Source organism: Aquarana catesbeiana, linkage group LG01 (genome assembly GCF_042186555.1).
Source record: "Aquarana catesbeiana isolate 2022-GZ linkage group LG01, ASM4218655v1, whole genome shotgun sequence".
In the NCBI taxonomy this organism is placed as follows: Eukaryota; Metazoa; Chordata; class Amphibia; order Anura; family Ranidae; genus Aquarana; species Aquarana catesbeiana.
The window spans coordinates 953,139,638-953,160,726 of record NC_133324.1 but is presented as its reverse complement, the minus strand read 5'-3'; the positions used below and the strand labels follow the sequence as shown (position 1 = coordinate 953,160,726).

General features: G+C 45.0%; 1 protein-coding gene across 1 annotated transcript in view; it reads left to right on the top strand.

Annotated features, from left to right (window-relative positions):
- Positions 1–495: 495 nt before the first annotated feature.
- CNTFR (ciliary neurotrophic factor receptor) overlaps positions 496–21,089 on the top strand; it is a 117,959-nt gene continuing 97,365 nt past the window's right edge. The window contains exons 1-2 of the mRNA XM_073611647.1: positions 496–614; positions 940–1,106. Of these exons, the coding sequence (XP_073467748.1) occupies positions 520–614; positions 940–1,106 (262 nt within the window). The 5' untranslated portion in view covers positions 496–519. The remainder of the gene's footprint in view (positions 615–939; positions 1,107–21,089) is intronic.

Below are 21,089 nucleotides of genomic sequence, written 5' to 3'. Positions count from 1 at the left end.
CAAACTGAGATCATGAAAGAGATTCTGAACCTGTGATGGTCAATCTAACTGTAGTCAGGTCAAACTGATAAATGCATGCATGGTATAGTTTGGGAATTTGAGAGATAAACCAGTTGGAGAGAAAATATTGAGTTTTCGGTTCAGGAAAGGAGGCAAATTTAATAAGTTTCCCAATAACATGTTGTCTGCATCGCTGTTTTTATCTGTTTTATACACCCCAAAATTGCATCTGCTTTTGCAGTAGCCACTGGGTATTGAGTGCTTCTGACTTAGCCCAATGATAACCAAGTCCTTCTCCTCTGGTCCTGTCTTTGTCGGCAATTTCTTGATTGGAAACATGAAATATAATCTTGCTGACAAAGCAAAGATAAAAATGTAAAAATCTTGTCAAAACTGTAAGATTAGTAAAGACAAAACTGAATATTTTAAAATGTTGGTTGAGATGGTGTCGAGGTGTGTGCTTTCATTTATATTGAATCTTACATTGCCTTTACAGATCCTCCTAAAGAGCCATCGCTGATGTGCCGGTCGAACAATTACCCCGCCTCTTTCTACTGCAGTTGGCACCTCCCGAGTTCCACCAACATGCCCAACAACTTCAACATCACCGTCATGTAAGTCAAAGCAATGTGTATTAAATGTGGGGTTGTGGTGTAAGTAGAGAGAGGTCACTACATAGGGGTTTCAGAAGCAGGACCGGGCCAAGGGGTAGGCATAGTAGGTGGCTGCCTTGGGTACTACAGTAAGAGGTGGCCAAAAGAAGGCAGGGCCTTCAAACTATGCTGCTGAGGTAGTTCACATCTCATGACGTTGGGGCACACTTTGGCCTTTTTTGGTTGGGTGCTTGTCCCCCTGTCCCAGCACTGCTCAGAAGCAACAGTCCATGGTGTTAGGTTTATCACTCCCCCTTCCTAAAGCTTTCCTGTGTTGTATCTCCAGGCATGACACAAAGCAGCTCTTCTGTGAGAAAGACCCCTACCCAAAAAACCGGTGTCACATAAAGTACAGCCACCTCTTCTCCACGCTGAAGTACCGGGTGACGGTCGTAGTGACGAACCCCCTGGGACGAAACTCCACCACTATCAGCTTCGATGAATTTTCTATAGGTAATTTTTTTTTCTTTGGGGATAGGGATTTCTTTTTTATTCTTTTTAAAGCTTACACCAGTCACACATGAGAATTTCTTAGATAATGGGAATATGTGTGTGTATATACAGTATATGTGTGTGTGTGTGTGTATATATATATATATATATATATATATATATATATATATATATATATATATATATATATGTATATGTATATTTATGTATGTATGTATATATATATATATATATATATATATATATATGTATATATATGTTTGTTTATTTTTTTATTTTTTTCATTTTTAACCTTTTTAATGTATTTCAACCTATTTTATGTTTATTATATGCATATTGCATGTTTATTATAGTAAGGACTAAAAAAAGAAAATTTAAAAATGTGTTTTTTTTTTTTTTATTAGGTAAGTACACATTAATTATTTTGCTTTCTAATTTTTCTCATTTTAAACCAGGAACTGGAGATTATGGCTCATTTTCATATGTTCACCGGGTTATCCCTAACTGCTTTGTTGGAAAAAAAAAATAGTTTTTAGAACTCAAAGAAAAAGATCATGATTCCGCACACCTAGCTAGTCTGTATTTAAAAAAAAGTTTCTAAACCCCATAGTTGATAACCTGAATACGAAGGGGTGCTGATAAGTATTGAGCCTTAGCCAGAACAAATTGAGATAGGAAGCTGTAACTGCCACACTATTCTACATATTCCCCCCAGGAAGTCAATACACTTGCGACCTCTGTCCTGCAGCTTCTTAAGTCCCTGCAAATAAAATTCTTCTGACTACTGGTGTAACAACTCATTTGCAGCATTAGTTGCCTCCGGAACACTCCCAAATCCTTGTTCCTTGTTTTTTGAGATTGGGGAACAGATGATAGTCAGAAGGAGCCAGGTCGGGCAAATAGGGTGGATAGGGCATCATTTGAAAGGCTAAGGAGGTCAGTTTTGCCATTGTTTCACCTGCAGTGTGTGATGAGTCATTGTCATGCAACAGGATGTTGCATTGTTGGTTGAACCCTTTTGGAGATAGTCCACCGGCAGAACTCCCTTCTTATCCCAAAAAATGGTTGCCATTTGCTTTTACACTGACCTTTGCACACGGAACTTCTTTGGCTTGGTGGAACCACTGTGCCTCCATTCCTTAGACTGTTTCTTTGTCTCAGGATCATAACTTTAGATCCATGCCTCACCACCAGTTACCAGTTTGTTCAGGAAATCTGACTAATTTCTTGCAAAATGTTCCAAAACAGCCACCAATGTCTCCACACATTTCCTCTTTTGTTCGGTTGTCAAAAGTGTGTGATCCACTTTGCTGCAAGCTTTCTCATTTCCAAGTCGTTGTGGATAGTAGCACCAACTCTCTCATGTGATATTCCCAGATATGTAACAATACTTTTGGCTGATAATCGGTGGTCCTCCATGATCATGTCATGGATGGCTTTTACATTTGCAGGCACAGAGACAGAAACAGGCCTTCCACTGGGTTTCTCACTTTCAATACCGACATGGCCGGTTTTAAAATTGACAACCCAACGTTTGACTGTTGCATATGAAGGGTCACTGTCACCAAAAGTTTGTGACTCTTCACCATGGATCTGTTTTGCACCTTTCCCTTGGAGAATCAGGAACTTGATTATGGTCCTATGCTCTTCCACATTGAATTTTTCTGGAGGTGCTGCCATGTTCACTTTGGACCAGAAAAAGAAAGATAAGTTAAAATCATAGGTAGTTGATTTTTGCACCATTGAATATAGACAAATGGCCAGTACACCCTGCAATTTACAGCTTGCTATCTCAGATGTTTCTTGGTAAGGCTCAATCAGCACCCCCTCGTATACGACAATGTGAGCTTCCATATGACCTCTTCTGGTGGCGTTATGGTGGAGAGCAGTGATTTCTTGCTGGTCTTCAATCTCCCGACCAGTCTTGTTATTGCCTTCTCATGATGTCTTGACAATGGTCATTGAAGACTAAAGTACTTTCTGTGGACCCAGATGATAGACATAGTCAGCAGCCAATTGACAGTGCCCATGGCACCAGAAACAGCCATGAGCACTGCAACATGGACCCTTCTATATGGCAGATCAGCAAAGTGAAGAATTGTATCTGGCCCTTAATGTGACCACTGTTTAAGATAAGTATTTAGTTTTTTCTTTTTTTTTTTATTGTGATTAGCTAGAGTCAGGTGGAGGGGTAGGGGAGACAAGCTGTAATTGTTTCTTTGTAAAATAAATGGTAAAATTGTATTTATATTACAGTAAAAAGTAATTGTATAAATTATTCATAAATCCCCAATAGCCTTGTTTAAATAGACTCAATGATGAACACCACATGAAAATAACAATCAAGAACATCAAAGAAATAAATAACAAAAACGTTACCAGAAACTGCCTTCAGAGCCAAGCATATTCATTATGCAGATACCTTAGAAGTACTTCACACTTTTAACAGGGCTACTGGGGATTTATAGATTTTGATATGTGTACTGGAGACTGTGTGCCACTGTGAGCAATTAAGAGGACCTGGAGTTGCTGTTGACATTAAATGCATAACTAAAAAAATAAATAAAAATGATTTCAATTATAACTCTCTTTAAACCAATCCTGTGCACAAAGCCCATTGCAGCCTGGTTTGTATTTTCATTATAGTGACCAGTTCTCCTCTAACCTTGAACCTCCCAGTGTGCAAAGCTCCTGAAAGAGGCAAGGTATGCCATGGTCTACCTAGGCCAAAGCCAGGCGGCCACAACTACTGTACTTAGAGACCATCAGAAGAGGGTGAGTATGGCCAATCATCCAAAGAGGAAGGACCTCTAAACCTGAAACTCCCAGGATGCAAATCTCCTAAAAGAGGCAAGGTATGCCATTGTCTACCTACAGTAGGCTGAAGCCAGGTGGACTCCACTTCTTAGGGACTAGCAGAAGAGGGTACAGTATGGCCAATCATCCAAAGAGGAAGGACCTCTAAACCTGAAACTCCCAGGATGCAAATCTCCTAAAAGAGGCAAGGTATGCCATTGTCTACCTACAGTAGGCTGAAGCCAGGTGGACTCCACTTCTTAGGGACTAGCAGAAGAGGGTACAGTATGGCCAATCATCCAAAGAGGAAGGACCTCTAAACCTGAAACTCCCAGGATGCAAATCTCCTAAAAGAGGCAAGGTATGCCATTGTCTACCTACAGTAGGCTGAAGCCAGGTGGACTCCACTTCTTAGGGACTAGCAGAAGAGGGTACAGTATGGCCGATCATCCAAAGAGGAAGGACCTCTAAACCTGAAACTCCCGGGATGCAAATCTCCTGAAAGAGGCAAGGTACTCCATGGTCTACCTAGGCCAAAGCCAGGTGGACCCGACTCCTTAGGGACCAGCAGAAGAGGGTACAGTATGGCCAATCGTCCAAAGAGAAAAGGCCTGTAACCTTGAACCTCCCAAGATACAAAGATCCTGAAAGAGCCAGGCGGACACAAAAAAAAGTGTCAAAAATAATAATAAAGACAGGAGACACTTTGGGACAAGTCCTTTATTAAAAAATAAAAAAATTAAAATGTCCCGCGATGTAGATCCATCTCACACTGCCCGACGAGCCGAAAAAAAGCAGAGGGGGCGGGGTCAGCCGTTTACATCACCAGGTGGCCCCGCCCTCAGCTATATAACAGCTGTCACTGAGAAGAAGCATCACTCGGCGGGAGCCTCCCATGGAGGCGGAGCTGTTGCGGCTGTTTTTTTTTTTGGTCCGTCGGGTGGCATGAGATGGATCTACATTGCGGGACATTTTTATTTTTTAATAAAGGACTTGTCCCAAAGTGTCTCCTGTCTTTTTTACTATTTTTGACACTTTTTTTTTGTGAAATGGTAGGGGTACAATGTACCAGATTCCGATAAGCCCCCCACCCGCAGACCCCCACAACCACCGGGCAAGGGTTGTAGGGATGAGGCCCTTGTCCCCATCAACATGGGGACAAGATGCTTTGCGGGGCTACTCCAAAGCAGCCTCCCCATGTTAAGGGCATGTGGCCTGGTACGGTTTACGAGGGGGGGGCGCTCTCTCGTCCCCCCCTTTTTTCCCGCGGCCTGCCTGGTTGCGTGCTCGGATAAGGGGCTGGCATTGATTTCGGGGGGACTCCCTACGCTATTTTTTTTAAAATTTTGGCACAGGGTTCCCCTTAAAATCCATACCAGACCTGAAGGGCCTGGCATGGATTTTGGGGGAACCAACACGCAATTTTTTTAAAAATTTTTGGTTCGGTGTTCCCCTTAATATTCATACCAGACCCAAAGGGCCTGTTAATGGACTGGGGGGGGGGGGGGGGGTACCCATGCCATTTTTTTCAATGAGTTTTATCTATATTGCCGAGACCCGACAATTCATTACAGCCACGATCAGTTTTAAATGACTTTTTTTCCTTTAGAAATGTAATTTTGCTGTGGTATTGTTCTAAGCACGGGCAAACTTCGACACTTTATAGGCATACTATAGACACCCCCAGGCACAATATTTAAAGGAATATTTAATTTTTATTATTTCACTTTAAGCATTCTTCAAATCACTGCTCCAGAAAAATTTCAGTTTCTAAATTTTTTTTTTTTATTGATACATGTCCCCGGGGCAGGACCCGGGTCCCCAAACACTTTTTATGACAATAACTTGCATATAAGCCTTTAAAATGAGCACTTTTGATTTTTCATGTTCGTGTCCCATAGACTTTAACGGTGTTCGCGTGTTCGTCCAAATTTTTCACCTGTTCGCATGTTCTGGTGCGAACCGAACTGGGGGGGGGTTGGCTCATCCTTAGTGACAAACCAAGAGCCGGATCAAAGCGGGAGAGGAGAACCAACCCAAATCCACTTCCATCATGATGTCAGACACCTTCTCCTAAGAAAGACTTTGCATTTGTAATTGCATTGGCTTCTTGTCCTGCTGGCAGCACGCAGGATAGTGGGGTGCCAGAAAAATTAATTAAATTGGAAAGACGGGAGAAGCAGAACATTTGGAGATGGCTGTAAAAGGATGAGGCTCACTGATGTTCTGGAACTCATCCTACCTCTTCACCGTCCACTGTGCTGCCTGGATGTCCAGGAAACCGTGACGGCCTTAACCTGTTCACGTCTACAGGAGGGGTGACGGCTGGTGGTGATACACATATCAGAGGTCAAATCAGTCTCAGCACCAGAAGAGCTTCCACTCTAATGTTCCCACTATGATCACACATTATTATACATTTATATAGCTCTGACATATACTGCAGTGCTGTACTCAGAACACTGAGCCAGTCAAATCAGTCTCTCTGTACCAGAGGAGCTTACACTCTAATGTTACTGCATTGGCGGTTGAAAGAAGCATAGTAAAGTTGGGGGGGGGGGTAGTGTTTGAAATCTGGTCCTGCATACGAGGCAAAGAATGTGAAAATTTTCTGCTGACAATCCACCTCCTCCTCTTTGAAGTGAGGAACATTTCACAGAGTTCGGAGCTGATATTTATCATGGAACAACAAAGTTGACAAACAAGCAGATGTGGCGATTTCTCAACGTGGGCAGACAAGTGCGGATGATGGAGTGTGCACCTCCCCGCTAATGGGAAACACATGAGAGCCCAAATAGTGAGGAACCGGCTGGTTTATACCTCGGGGCCTGTGTGGCTGGAGACCTCCATTGTTCAGTCCCTGACAGTCCTTGAGGGAGCGTACCCGTATTTGTCCATCCCATAACTAATGTTAGTCTGGAATAAGATATTTTTTGCATGCATTAAGTGCATGCATATTAAGCCTAACTCTTTAAAAGTCATGGTTTCCATGTACTATAATAATGATCATCAACAAGCCTGAATCAGCTGTATGCACTATATTGGCTCTACAGTTTTAGTTTACTGTATATCTAAACTATAAACCAGCCATTCTGGATGTACAGCCAGGCCAAGGTTTGGAAAGACTTGCATGGCTGAGCCCACAGTCCCAAAATGAGGAACTTACTCCTTATTTTTGAGATTTGCTATTGAAGTGCCTCCATCCCTAATGATTTGGTCCAAAACTAGGTTTAGATTGAACTTTGGCTGTTCCCTATTGTTTGCTATTAGCCCCATAACAGAAGATCCATACCTCCGAGCGGACCTTGGGCTGGGGGGTGCCATTAGAAATTAATGGGGTCCCATACTGCCTGCCTGACAGCCCCCTGTGGCCCCTTCCTTAGGTAGGGATGAACCAGTGGTTGGGTCCAAAACTAGGTTCAGATTGAACTTTGGCTGCTTACTATTGTTTGCTATTAGCCCCATAACAGAAGATCTATACCCCTGAGCGGACCTAGGGTTGGGGATGCATTTAAACATCCTCTTGCTCCTTCCTTGGGTAGGGATGAACCAATGGTTTGGTCCAAAACTAAGTTCAGATTGAACTTTGGCTGTTCACTATTGTATGCTATCAGCCCCATAACAGAAGATCCTTACCTCCGAGCGGACCTTGGGCTGGGGGTGCTTGTAGAAATCATGGGGTCCCATACAGTCTGCCTGACAGCCCCCTCTTGACCCTTCCTTGGGTAGGGATGAGTCAATGGTTTGGTTCAAAGCTAGGTTCAGATTGAACTTTGTCCATTCACTATTGTTCGCTATTAGCCCAGGGGCGGACTGACAACTCATGGGGCCCCCGGGCAACAGGAGAAGATTATGGGGCCCCTGGGCAATAGGAGATTATGGGGCCCCCAGGCAATAGGAGATTATGGGGCCCCCAGGCAATAGGAGATTATCGGGCCCCCAGGCAATAGATTATGGGGCCACCCTGTATACACACACACACACATACAGTATACACACACAGACACACAATATACACACACACAGTATACACACACAGAATACACACACACACACTGAAAAGGTACTGGAGAGGCGGGGCAGCTATAATCTTGGGATTTTTTAAAAAAAACACAGATTTTTACATACTGTTCCTGGTTTTATTGAGGCTGACAACCCTGATGGGGCCCATTAGTGGCATGGGGCCCTTGGGCAGTGCCCGAGTGCCCGAATGGTCAGTCCGCCCCTGTATTAGCCCCATAACAGAAGATCCGTACATCCGAGCAGACCTTGGGCTGGGGGAGCTAGAAGAAATCATGGGGTCCAATACTGCCTGCCTGACAGCCCCCTGTGGCCCCTTCCTTAGGTAGGGATGAGCCAGTGGTTTGGTCCAAAACTAGGTTCAGATTGAACTTTAGCTGTTTACTATTGTTTGCTATTAGCCCCATAACAGAAGATCCATACCCCTGAGCGGACCTAGGGTTGGGGATGCATTTAAACATCCTCTTGCTCCTTCCTTGGGTAGGGATGAACCAATGGTTTGGTCCAAAACTAAGTTCAGATTGAACTTTGGCTGTTCACTATTGTATGCTATCAGCCCCATAACAGAAGATCCGTGCCTCCGAGCGGACCTTGGGCTGGGGGTGCTTGTAGAAATCATGGGGTCCCATACAGTCTGCCTGACAGCCCCCTTTTGACCCTTCCTTGGGTAGGGATGAGTCAATGGCTTGGTTCAAAGCTAGGTTCAGATTGAACTTTGTCCGTTCACTATTGTTCGCTATTAGCCCAGGGGCGGACTGACAACTCACGGGGCCCCCGGGCAACAGGAGAAGATTATGGGGCCCCCGGGCAATAGGAGATTATGGGGCCCCCAGGCAATAGGAGATTATGGGGCCCCCAGGCAATAGATTATGGGGCCACACTGTATACACACACACATACAGTATACACACACAGACACACAATATACAGTACACACACACAGTACACACACACACACACACACACACACACACACTGAAAAGGTACTGGAGAGGCGGGGCAGCTATAATCTTGGGATTTTTTAAAAAAACACAGATTTTTACATACTGTCCCTGGTTTTATTGAGGCTGACAACCCTGATGGGGCCCATTAGTGGCATGGGGCCCTCGGGCAGTGCCCGAGTGCCCGAATGGTCAGTCCGCCCCTGTATTAGCCCCATAACAGAAGATCCGTACATCCGAGCAGACCTTGGGCTGGGGGAGCTAGAAGAAATCATGGGGTCCCATACTGCCTGCCTGACAGCCCCCTGTGGCCCCTTCCTCAGGTAGGGATGAGCCAGTGGTTTGGTCCAAAACTAGGTTCAGATTGAACTTTGGCTGTTTACTATTGTTTGCTATTAGCCCCATAACAGAAGATCCATACTCCTGAGCGGACCTAGGGTTGGGGATGCATTTAAAAATCCTCTTGCTCCTTCCTTGGGTAGGGATGAGCCAATGGCTTGGTCCAAAACTATGTTCAGATTGAACTTCGGCTGTTTACTATTGTATGCTATTAGCCCCATAACTGAAGATCCGTGCCTCCGAGCGGACCTTGGGCATGGGGGTGCTAGTAGAAATTAATGGGGTCCCATACTATCTGTCTGACAGCCCCCTCTTGCAGCTTCCTTGGGTAGGGATGAGTCAATGGTTTGGTTCAAAACTAGGTTCAGATTGAACTTTGCCCGTTCACTATTCTTTGCTATTAGCCCCGTAACAAAAGATCCGTACTTCCGAGCAGACCTAGGGCTGGGGGCAGAGCCACCATTAGAAACCGAGGGGCCCTATACTGTCTGTCTAACAGGACCCCCCCACTCTGGGTAGTGATGAGTCAACAGTTCATTCTGCATCTTGGTTCAGACCGAACTTTGGCTATTCGGACTCCACCTGCACCCCAAAATGAATAAATAGCCCCCTCTGTCTCTGGCCCCTGCTGCTGACCTGATGGTCCAGGGATGTTTTATTTAATTGGTGGGAGCCGTGGCCTCTGGAGTTACTGCGCATGCCCCCAAAGGTATTTAAAGAGTCCCTTCTCTACCCCTGGTCCCCCTGCTGAACTAATAGTGCCTGGGACCCGAACAGGAACGTCATCTCTACCCCCCTATCAGTGACCCTGGCCAGCTGGGGGAGGGGGGAGGGGTACACAATGCAGGAGCCTGTTCATTGCACCTACGACACACTAATCATGGTTGCAATGCTCTGCAGGCTTCAATGCAAAAACATAATAAATGGACATTTTACTTAAATTGTATTAATGTGGGTGCATTTGAACTAAGCCTTTAAGCTCATAAACCACTCAGCAGTGCATAGCCAGCGATCAAAATCCCTGCTAACCCGCCCTTAGAGATTCCATTATTCCTGTACAGCGCAGAAAAGGTTTAACTGGGGCTGTCAATCACAGTCTCCTCTGCCCTTCCTGTCATGAGTCGCTGCTCCCTGCATAGGTCAGGGACCAGATAGAGAGATTAGAGATGGAGAGCTTAGCTGGTGACTTTTAACAAAAAAGTCAAAATCTGCATATCAGTAAAAGCTCTGTTTAGGCTGCAGGTTTCGGAGACAGATAGGGCATGTCTAAAAACATCCGACGGAGCAGATTATAAGGATCCTGCTATGTTCACTTCAAGGAAGAACTCTGGGTTAAAAATTCCCCCCACCACCCTACTTCCCTCTTCCTTGGGGCCCCCACTGCAGTTTTGGTAAAACGCATAAATAAATAAATAATACGTACCATTTTTCCAAAGGGTCTTCTGGCCAGTCTAAAGACGTCTTTCCAATTATCTGACCACACCCCTACACTGAGTGGTATAGGTGTAATGACATATGGATCCTGTAGAGGGCAGTAGCACTCTGAACCCAGGCTGGTGTGAAAATGGTGTCCTAAGGCAATGGTCTCTAAACTGCGGCCCACGGGCTGGATTCGGCCCTTTACTTGCCGCTATCCAGTCCTTGGGGCTCTGTTACTTCTACTGGTGCGAGGCACTATTCCTCCCACTGACAACAACGGTGGGGGTACTTTCCACTGACACCAATGATGAGGCACCATGATTTCTTACACTTACACCAACCATGGGGCACTATTTCTCCTACTGACACCAACAATGGGTCATTATTCCTCCCACTGACATCAAAGATGGGGCGCTACTTTTCCCAATGACACCAATAATGAGGCACCATTCCTCCCACTGAAAACAACAGTGGGGTACTATTCTTCCCACTGACACCATGAGGGACATTTTTTTCCACTTACACCAACCATGGGGCACTATTTCTCCTACTGACACCAACGATGGGGCACTATTCCTCCCACTGACACCAAAGATGGGGCACAACTTTTCCCAATGACACCAACAATGAGGCACCATTCCTCCCACTGAAAACAACAGTGGGGTACTATTCTTTACACTGACATCAACGATGAGGCACCATTTCTTCCACTGACACCAACCATGAGGCACAATTTCTCCTACTGACACCAACAATGGGGCACTATTACTCCCACTGCTATCAATGATAGGGCACTATTCCTCCCAATGACACCAACAATGAGGCACCATTCCGCCCATTGAAAACAGTGGGGTACTAATCTTTCCACTGACACCATGAGGTACATTTTTTTCCACTTACACCAACTATGGGGCACTATTTCTTCTACTGATAACAGCGATAGGGCACTATTCCTCCCATTGACACCAAAGATGGGGCACAACTTTTTCCCAATGACACCAACAATGAAGCACCATTCCTCCCATTGAAAACAACAGTGGGGTACTAATCTTTCCACTGACTGATGAGGCAACGTTTCTTTCACTTACACCAACCATGGGGCACTATTTCTCCTACTGACACCAATGATGGGGCACTATTCCTCCCACTGACACCAAAGATGGGGCACAACTTTTCCCAATGACACCAACAATGAGGCACCATTCCTCCCACTGAAAACAACAGTGGGGTACTATTCTTTACACTGACATCAACGATGAGCCACCATTTTTTCCACTGACACCAACCATGAGGCACAATTTCTCCTACTGACACCAACAATGGGCCCTATTACTCCCACTGACACCAATGATAGGGCACTATTCCCCCCAATGACACCAACAATAAGGCACCATTCCTCCCGTTGAAAACAACAGTGGGGTACTAATCTTTCCACTGACTCCATGAGGCACCATTTCTTCCACTTACACCAACCATGGGGCACTATTTCTCCTACTGACACCAGCAATGAGGCACCATTCCTCCCATTGAAAACAGTGGGGTACTAATCTTTCCACTGACACCATGAGGCACATTTTCCACTTACACCAACCATGGGTCACTATTTCTCCTACTGATAACAACGATGGGGCACTATTCCTCTCATTGACTCCAAAGATGGGGCAAAACTTTTCCCAATGACACCAACAATGAAGCACCATTTCTCCCACTGAAAACAACAGTGGGGTACTATTACTCCCACTGACATCAACGATGAGGCACCATTTCTTCCACTTACACCAACCATGGGGCACTATTTCTCCTACTGACACCAATGATGGGGCACTATTCCTCCCACTGACACCAAAGATGGGGCACTACTTTTCCCAATGACACCAAAAATGAGGCACCATTCCTCCTTTTTTTTTTCTATTCTTTACACTAACATCAACAATGAGGCACCATTTCTTCCACTGACACCAACCATGGGGCACAATTTTTCCTGCTGACATCAACAATGGGGCACAATTCTTCCCACTGACACCAACAATACAATACCCGTAGCAGAGTGACAGGTCCTCTTTAAAAGTGAGCTGCAGAAGATAGTTTGGACCAGTTCAGGAGAGATAATAAGTCCGGTAGCTAAACGCGTAAGTCTCTTTAAAAGTTTTCTGGCTGCTTTCAGGGTTTCCATCTCCAGGAGTAATCACTTTCCAGCGAGATTCCATCTTCCCTCACAACAAAAACGAGTTTTTTGGCACCTGACGCACAAGAAACAAACTCCACTGCTGGGGAATAGAAGCAGGTTTGTTGTGATTGGCTGACAGCGTAGCAGAGTGCAGCGGGAGATCAGCGCGGCCGGCTAATTGGAATCTTTGGGAGTATTGCCTGTCTGGCGTCCAGTCCCTGAACTGAGGGAAAGTGAGATCCTGCCGGACATTTCACATACTTCTCGTCTCGTCTGTCCAGTTGTTCTTCGGAGACTCTGCGAGTTCTCTTCTCTTTTGTGAGAGACACTTTGTTTCTTCTGACTTCAAAGAGGACCTGTCACAATCGTTCAATCGGCTTGATGAAACTTTTCTGATTTCATTTACTGGCAGAGTTCAGAGCTAACGGGTATATATATGGCCACGATATTCGTCACGCCTGTCTACCAGGATGGACCTCTTTTGCTTTCAGAATGAATACATTATCTCTCAGTGGTGGAAGTCATGTGATGCAGGAAGCAGGAGACCTCCCCAAACCCCCTCCTTGTACCCATAATTCAAGCCTTTTCCATAACCCCCAATCCTTCTGTAACCCTAATATTAACCCTCCGTGTAACCCCAACACTATTCCCCACTGTATTTCTAACTGACCTTTCCTGTAATCCTAACACTGACCTTTCCTGTGACCCTAACACTAACCCTTCTATTAACACTTACCCTAACTATCACTGTAACTCTAACTTTTGGTAACACTAACTCCTCTTAAAACCCAAAATATTAACCCCATCTGAAACCCTAACATTTACTCCCTTTGTAACCTTAAATGACCCCCCCCCCCACAGCATTAACCCTTCATGTAACCCTCACGGTATTATTCCCTGTAGCGCCAACACTAACCCTTCCGGTAACCCTAACACCAATACTACCTATAACACTAATCCTCCCTGTATCACTAACATTACCCTCCCTATAATCCTAACACTAATCCTCCCTGTATTACTAACATTACCCTCCCTATAATCCTAACACTAATCCTCCCTGTAATCCTAACCCTCACTGTTATCCTAACACTAATCCTGGTAACACTAACCCTCCCTATAAACTAACCCATGCTGTAATCCTAACACTCCCATCCTGTAACCCTAACACTAAACCTCCCTGAAACCCTAACACCAACTATACCTATAATACTAATCTTCCCTGTTTCACTAACATTACCCTTCCTGTAATTCTAACACTAAGCTTCCTGTAACCCTTACACTAACCCTCACTGTTACCCTAACACTAATCCTCCTGGTTACACTAACCCCTCCCTTTAAACAACCCCTTGCTTGTGTCCTAACACTCTCCCATCCTGTAACCCCTAAAACTGACCCTTCCTGTAACCCTAACAGCAACACTATCTATAACACCATTCCTCCCTGTTTCACTAACTTTACCCTCCCTATAATCCTAACACTAACCATTCCTGTAACCCCTACACTAACCTCCCTGTGACCCTAACACTAACCCTCACTGTTACCCTAACACTAATCCTGTAATCCTAACACTCCCATCCTGTAACCCTTACACTAACCCTCACTGTTACCCTAACACTAATCCTCCTGGTTACACTAACCCCTCCCTTTAAACAATCCCTTGCTTGAGTCCTAACACTCTCCCATCCTGTAACCCCTAAAACTGACCCTTCCTGTAACCCTAACACCAACACTACCTATAACACTAATCCTCCCTGTATCACTAACATTACCGTCCCTATAATCCTAACACTAACCATTCCTGTAACCCTAACACTAACCCTCACAGTGACCCTAACAATCCTTCTGGTAAAGCTAACCCTCCCTATAAACTAACCCTTGCTGTAATCCTAACACTCTCCTATCCTGTAAACTTAACACTTAACCTCCCTGTAACCCTAACATTAACCCTCACTATAACTCCAACACTAACTCTCATGGTAACACTAATGGGGCGTACACACGGTCGGACTTTTCGTCTACAAAAGTCCAACGGACGCCAACGGACTAAAGCTGGCTGGTAATCCGATCGTGTGTGGGCTTCTCCGGACTTTCAGTGGACTTTTTCAGCCTCAAATCCGACGGACTTTAGATTTGAAACATGCTTCAAATCTTTACGTCGTAACTACGACGGACCCCGAAATCCGCTCGTCTGTGTGCTAGTCCGACGGACAAAAACCCATGCTAGGGCAGCTATTGGCTACTGGCTATCAACTTCCTTATTTTAGTCCGGTGTACGTCATCACGTACGAATCCGTTGGACTTTTGTGTGGTCGTGTGTAGGCAAGTCTGTTCGTTAGAAAGTCTACCGCAAGTCCGCCGAAAGTCCGCCGGAAGTCTGTCGGACAGGCTGTCGGACTTTTGTAGACGAAAAGTCCGACCGTGTGTACGCCCCATAACTCTTTTTATAACCCTAAGACTAACCTTCCCTGTAACCATAACACTAACCCTGCCAGTAATCCTAACACTAACTTATTATAATACCAACCCTCCTGTAACCTCAACACTAAGCCTCCCTCTTACTCTAACACTAATACTCCTGGTAACACTAACCCTCCCTATAAACTAACCCTTCCTGTAACCCTAATACTAACCCTCACTGTAACCCAACACTAACACTAACCCTCATGGTAACACTAACCCCCACTATAACCCTAACATTAACCTTCACTGTAACCCCAAGACTATCCTTCCCTATAAACTAACCCTACCTGTAACCCCCAATACCAGAGGTACTCTCGGTGTAACACTAACCCCCCCTCAAAAGCCCATTCATACCAGTACAGTTTTAGTAACGTGATTTACAATAATGGAAGATACTGTATATACGTTTAGTGGGAATGGCATCCGAATGGACCTCTGTCGCAGTGCATTAATACACTTTGTATGCAGTGTACTCTTGAATTCTGCTCCCTGTACTCCTCAACCCTGCACTCTGTACATAGTGCACCCTTGAACGTTGTACGTAACGCACCCCTGAACTCTGCAGTTTGTACATAGCGCACTCCTGAACACTGCACTCTGTATGGAATGCACCCCTGAACTCTGCACTCTATAGGTAGTGCACCCCTGAACTCTGCACTCTATAGGCAGTGCACCCCTGAACTCTGCACTCTGTACGTAACGCACACTCTGTACACAACACATCCCCAAATTCTGCACTTTGTACGTAGCACACAACCGACCCTTTGAGGTGTTTTGTTACCTGGTATGCTATCCTACAGAAACAGACCTTGAAAAATTGGTAGACTATGACCATAAAGAGGTACTGGTGATCAGAAGCTTTGACATTCAAATACTCAGTTGGTTTCAAGTTTCACTTTTCGAGAGTACAAACCATCCATAGGAACAAAGTGGGCCAAGGGGCACCTTCTTGCAAAGGAGGGGTAGCATCAGGTAGGCCCAAACATTGAAGAGCTCAGAAATGGAAATAAAGGTAAGTACTGTATTTTGTTGTGCAGAGAACACTGAAGAGGGCTGGGGGAATATTTAAGGAACATTCGTTAAGAAAGCACTCCCTGTCACATTACACCCTCACCAGATCCCATTGACATAAGATGGAAAGGATCCATGGGTTCTTGCAGTGTAGACCAATTTCTGACCCTCTTCTGCACGTCATAGCAGAAAATGTATAAAACCAGGCAAAGTTTCTCCAGTGATCAGTTGGAAAGGAAGAGTTCTGAGCTATGACGGGTGGAGGAGGTTGGATGGTTGATGGATATAGAGCATAAGTATGTAAGAGGTATGTCCTTCAACAGGAGTCTGCAAACTATGGCCCTCCAGTTTTTCAGGAACTACAATTTACATCATGTCTAGTCAAGTCTGTGAATGTCAGAGTTTTTCAATGCTTCATGGGACGCATAGTTCCGCAACAGCTGGAGGGCCGTAGTTTGGAGATCCCTGTCCTACAAGTTCACTTTTCGAAAGTTCAGACTATCCATAGGAACAAAGCGGGCTAAGGAGCACCTTCTTGCAAAGGATGGGTAGCGTCAGGTAGAGCAACATAGTGAAGAACTCAGAAATGGAGATAAAGGTATGCATTCCCTAAAACTTACACCTCCACCCAAACCCATTGACCTAAGACAGGAAGGTTACATGGGTTCCTGCAGTGGAGACCCATTCTGACCCTAATCTGCATGTCTTAGCAGAAAATCTATAAGGGCAGGCCAAGTTTTTTCCAGTGATCATTTGGAAATTTCTGAGCTATGATGGGTGGAGAAGGTTACAGGGAAGACTGATATAGAGCAGAAGTATGTAGGAGGAATTACCGCCATTGCTTGCCACCATTGTGACGTGAGGCTATGCTGGTAAATAGAGACTTTCCTCTAGCTGGGTTCATCTGTCATTCTCTACCTGCGGGTATCACACCACTATACATCTATGGTCTGCGATGAGTGAGATTTTGCCTCTACCCTGCTATCTCTTTAGCTTGTGGCGAATATTGCATTACTTCCAGGAATATTCTACTGGGGTTTACATTGGGACTTTGGTATTACGTCTATAGAGGATTAAAATATTGTGGATGGTGCTGAGAGTTACATTCCCTAGTAGTTTTGTTCTTTGGGGGGCTTTTCCTCCACCGTTGTATTAATGTTATTTGGCTGCATTGATTTAAAGAGTGGACAACGAAGTGAATCCTCAAGAAGCTCTTTGTGGGCAAACCGCGTCCACCCACCAGTCCTATTTCACGTTTGTTCAAAGGGTTCATGCTACTCTTTATTTTAAAAGTGTAGCTGATCACATATACCTTTTTTTATATTGCTTATTTGATTTTAATATGGAAATAAAATTTAGTTTTTATTGAGGTATTTCTTTTTGTGTTTGGGTACATTAAAATCCCCATTTTTTTTGGCACGTGCCAGAAATGTAACACTCCCATTGGTTGTGCTCTCAACCAAACTGTCAAACCATCCAATGGCTGGTGTCATAACTGATCACATGTGCAGCATCATGGCAGTTGTAGACTAAACAGAGGCAAAGATGACAGCTTCCTTGGCTGAAAATGATAGGGGGCATTACTTACACTTTAAGTAGTCAAGCCCCCCCCCCCACCCATTACACAATTTGTAGGAGGTATGTCCATTTGTATGTCCTACAATCAACATGGACTCTCAGCAGGAAGACACTGGTCAGGCCACCTATCCTGGGGCAAGGAGTGGTCCTGAAAAGTAGTCAAGGCCCCCCCACCCATTACACAATATGTAGGAGGCATGTCCATTTGTATGTCCTACAATCAATATGGGCTCTCAGCAGGAAGTCACTGGTCAGGCCATCTACCCTAGGGCAAGGAGTGGTCCTGAAAAGTAGTCAAGGCCTCCCCACCAATTACACAATATGTAGGAGGTATGTCCATTTGTATGTCCTACAATCAACATGGACTCTCAGCAGGAAGCCACTTGTCAGGCCACCTATCTTGGGGCAAGGTGTGGTCCTGAAAAGTAGTCAAGGACCCCCCCCCCCACCCATTACACAATTTGTAGGAGGTATATCCATTTGTATGTCCTACAATCAACATGGACTCTCAGCGGGAAGCCACTGGTCAGGCCACCTACCCTGGGGCAAGAAGTGGTCCTGAAAAGTAGTCAAGCCCCCCCCTCACCCATTACACAATATGTAGGAGGTATGTCCATTTGTATGTCCTACAATCAACATGGACTTTCAGCAGGAAGCCACTGGTCAGGCCACCTACCCTGGGGCAAGGAGTGGTCCTGCAAAGAGCTGTACTTGCAAAGAAAATATAAGATTAAAGTGGTTGTAAAGGTTCAGGGTTTTTAAAAAACAAACATGTCATACTTACCTTCGCTGTGCATTTGGTTTTGCACAGAGTGGCCCCGATCCTCCTCTTCTGGGGTCCCTCAGCGGCACTCCTGGCTCGTCCTCTTCTCAAGTGCCCCATCGGAGAAACGCTCTCCTTCGTGGACATTAAGGTGAAAAAACACGAGGGTTTACAACCCCTTTAAATGATAACTTGTGTCAACCGGAGGGTATGGATGAGATAGTTCAGAAGGTGTCAGGCCCTCCTTAAACTACTGTTAACCTTGGCCAATGCTGATTGTCCTCTGTGCAACCCGCCCCTCACCTCAACGTGAGCTTTGCCAAATTATCTTCACTGAGATCTTGTCAGTGAATCTAAATTGAATTCCTCGCTGCTGGTCCTGCAAGATTAAGTGAAACGATTTCACTGTGGCGGTCCTTTCCGCCTTCCAAGGCGCAACGCGTACATTGATCAGGATTTTGACTTCTACAGCGGGTTCCCAATTTTATTCCCATCTCCAAAAAAAAAATCTGACTTTACCCTTCGGAAGTGAAAGATAAGTGTCTATAGTACAAATTATCAGATCTCGTAGGAAAGAACTTCGCAAATATAACCTACCGCCTTTCCCTTTTCTTTCCTTGTTCATTCAGAGTTGCGCAATCACAGGCTCAGGACTTGAGTAGTTTACATTCAGTTTGTTTGCAGTCTGCACTGTAACTGAAGACAGGGACTGAGAACAAGGAAGGCATCAGTTACTTTTTCGATTGAGTGTCCTCTGAGAGCCATGGACTCTCAGAAAAAAAAAAAAAACTCCACGCCTTTGGTCTCCGTCAGTGTACTCTCCACTGGTTCTCTTCCTACTTATCCAACTGCACCTTTAGCATTTCTTACAACTCTACTTACTCCTCTCCTCTTCCTTTCTCTGTTGGGGTCCCCCAAGGTTCTGTTCTTGGACCTCTCCTATTTTCAATCTACACTGCCTCCCTGGGTCAGCTGATAGCCTCCCATGGCTTCCAATACCACCTCTACGCTGACGACACCCAAATCAATTTCCCTCCGTCTCCTCACGTATCACTAATTTACTATCAGATATATCAGTCTGGATGTCACACCACTTCCTCAAACTCATACTATCCAAAACCGAACTTATAATTTTTCCTCCTCCATATGCCCCTTCCCCTGATCTCTCTGTCAAAATCGATGGGACAACTATAAGCCCGTCCCCACATGCCAAGGTTCTAGGTGTAGTCCTAGACTCTGAACTCTCCTTTAAGCCCCACGTCCAATCACTGTCCAAATCCTGCCGCCTCAACCTCCGCAACATCTCCAAAATATGCCCCTTTCTAACCAATGACACAACAAGGCTCGTAATTCACTCGCTGGTCATCTCTCGCCTCGACTACTGCAACTCCCTTCTCATTGGCTTACCTCTACATAGTCTATCACCTCTTCAATCCATCATGAATGCGGCTACCAGACTCATCCACCTTACCAATCGCTCTGTGTCTGCCACTCCTCTCTGTCAATCCCTCCACTGGCTTCCGCTCTCCCAATGAATTAAATTCAAAATACTAACAACTACGTACAAAGCCATCCACAATTTCGCCCCCAGCTACATCACTAGCCTAGTCTCTAAATACCAACCTACTTGTTCTCTTCGTTCCTCTCAAGACCTTCTGTTCTCTAGCTCCCTCATCACCTCCTCCCATGCTCACCTCCAGGACTTTTCCAAAACCTCTCCAATCCTATGGAATGCCCTACCCCAATCTCTCCGCTTATCTCCTACTCTATTAGCTTTTAGACCATCCCTGTAAACCCTTCTCTTCAGAGAAGCCTACCCTACCCACACCTGACAACTGTATTTTCATTTTCTCCATCAGCTCATCCCCCACAGTTATTACCTTTTGTTTCCACTTGACCCTCCCTTCTAGATTGTAAGCTCTAACGAGCAGGGCCCTCTGATCCCTCCTGTATTGATTTGTATTGTAAGTGTACTGTCTGCCCTCATGTTGTAAAGCACTACTACTAATATGCAAATGAGCTTTTTTTTTTTTAAAGCTGGAATAATTTAATATCTGTGCCATACTGTGCTTCAAAAAGCGTTCAAGGGTAAAGGCATGTACACTATATTACCAAAAGTATTGGGACGCCTGCCTTTACACGCACATGAACTTTAATGGCATCCCAGTCTTAGTCCGTAGGGTTCAATATTGAGTTGGCCCACCCTTTGCAGCTATAACCGCTTCAACTCTTCTGGGAAGGCTGTCCACAAGGTTTAGGAGTGTGTCTATGGGAATGTTTGACCATTCTTCCAGAAGAGCATTTGTGAGGTCAGGCACTGATGTTGGAGAAGAAGGCCTGGCTCACAGTCTCCGCACTAATTCATCCCAAAGGTGTTCTATTGGGTTGTTTATAAACGTTGTTAAGACCTAAGATAGAGAAATACATAGTGACACTGTTTATAAACATTGATCAGTCAGGATATTGAGGGATACAAAATAACATTGTTT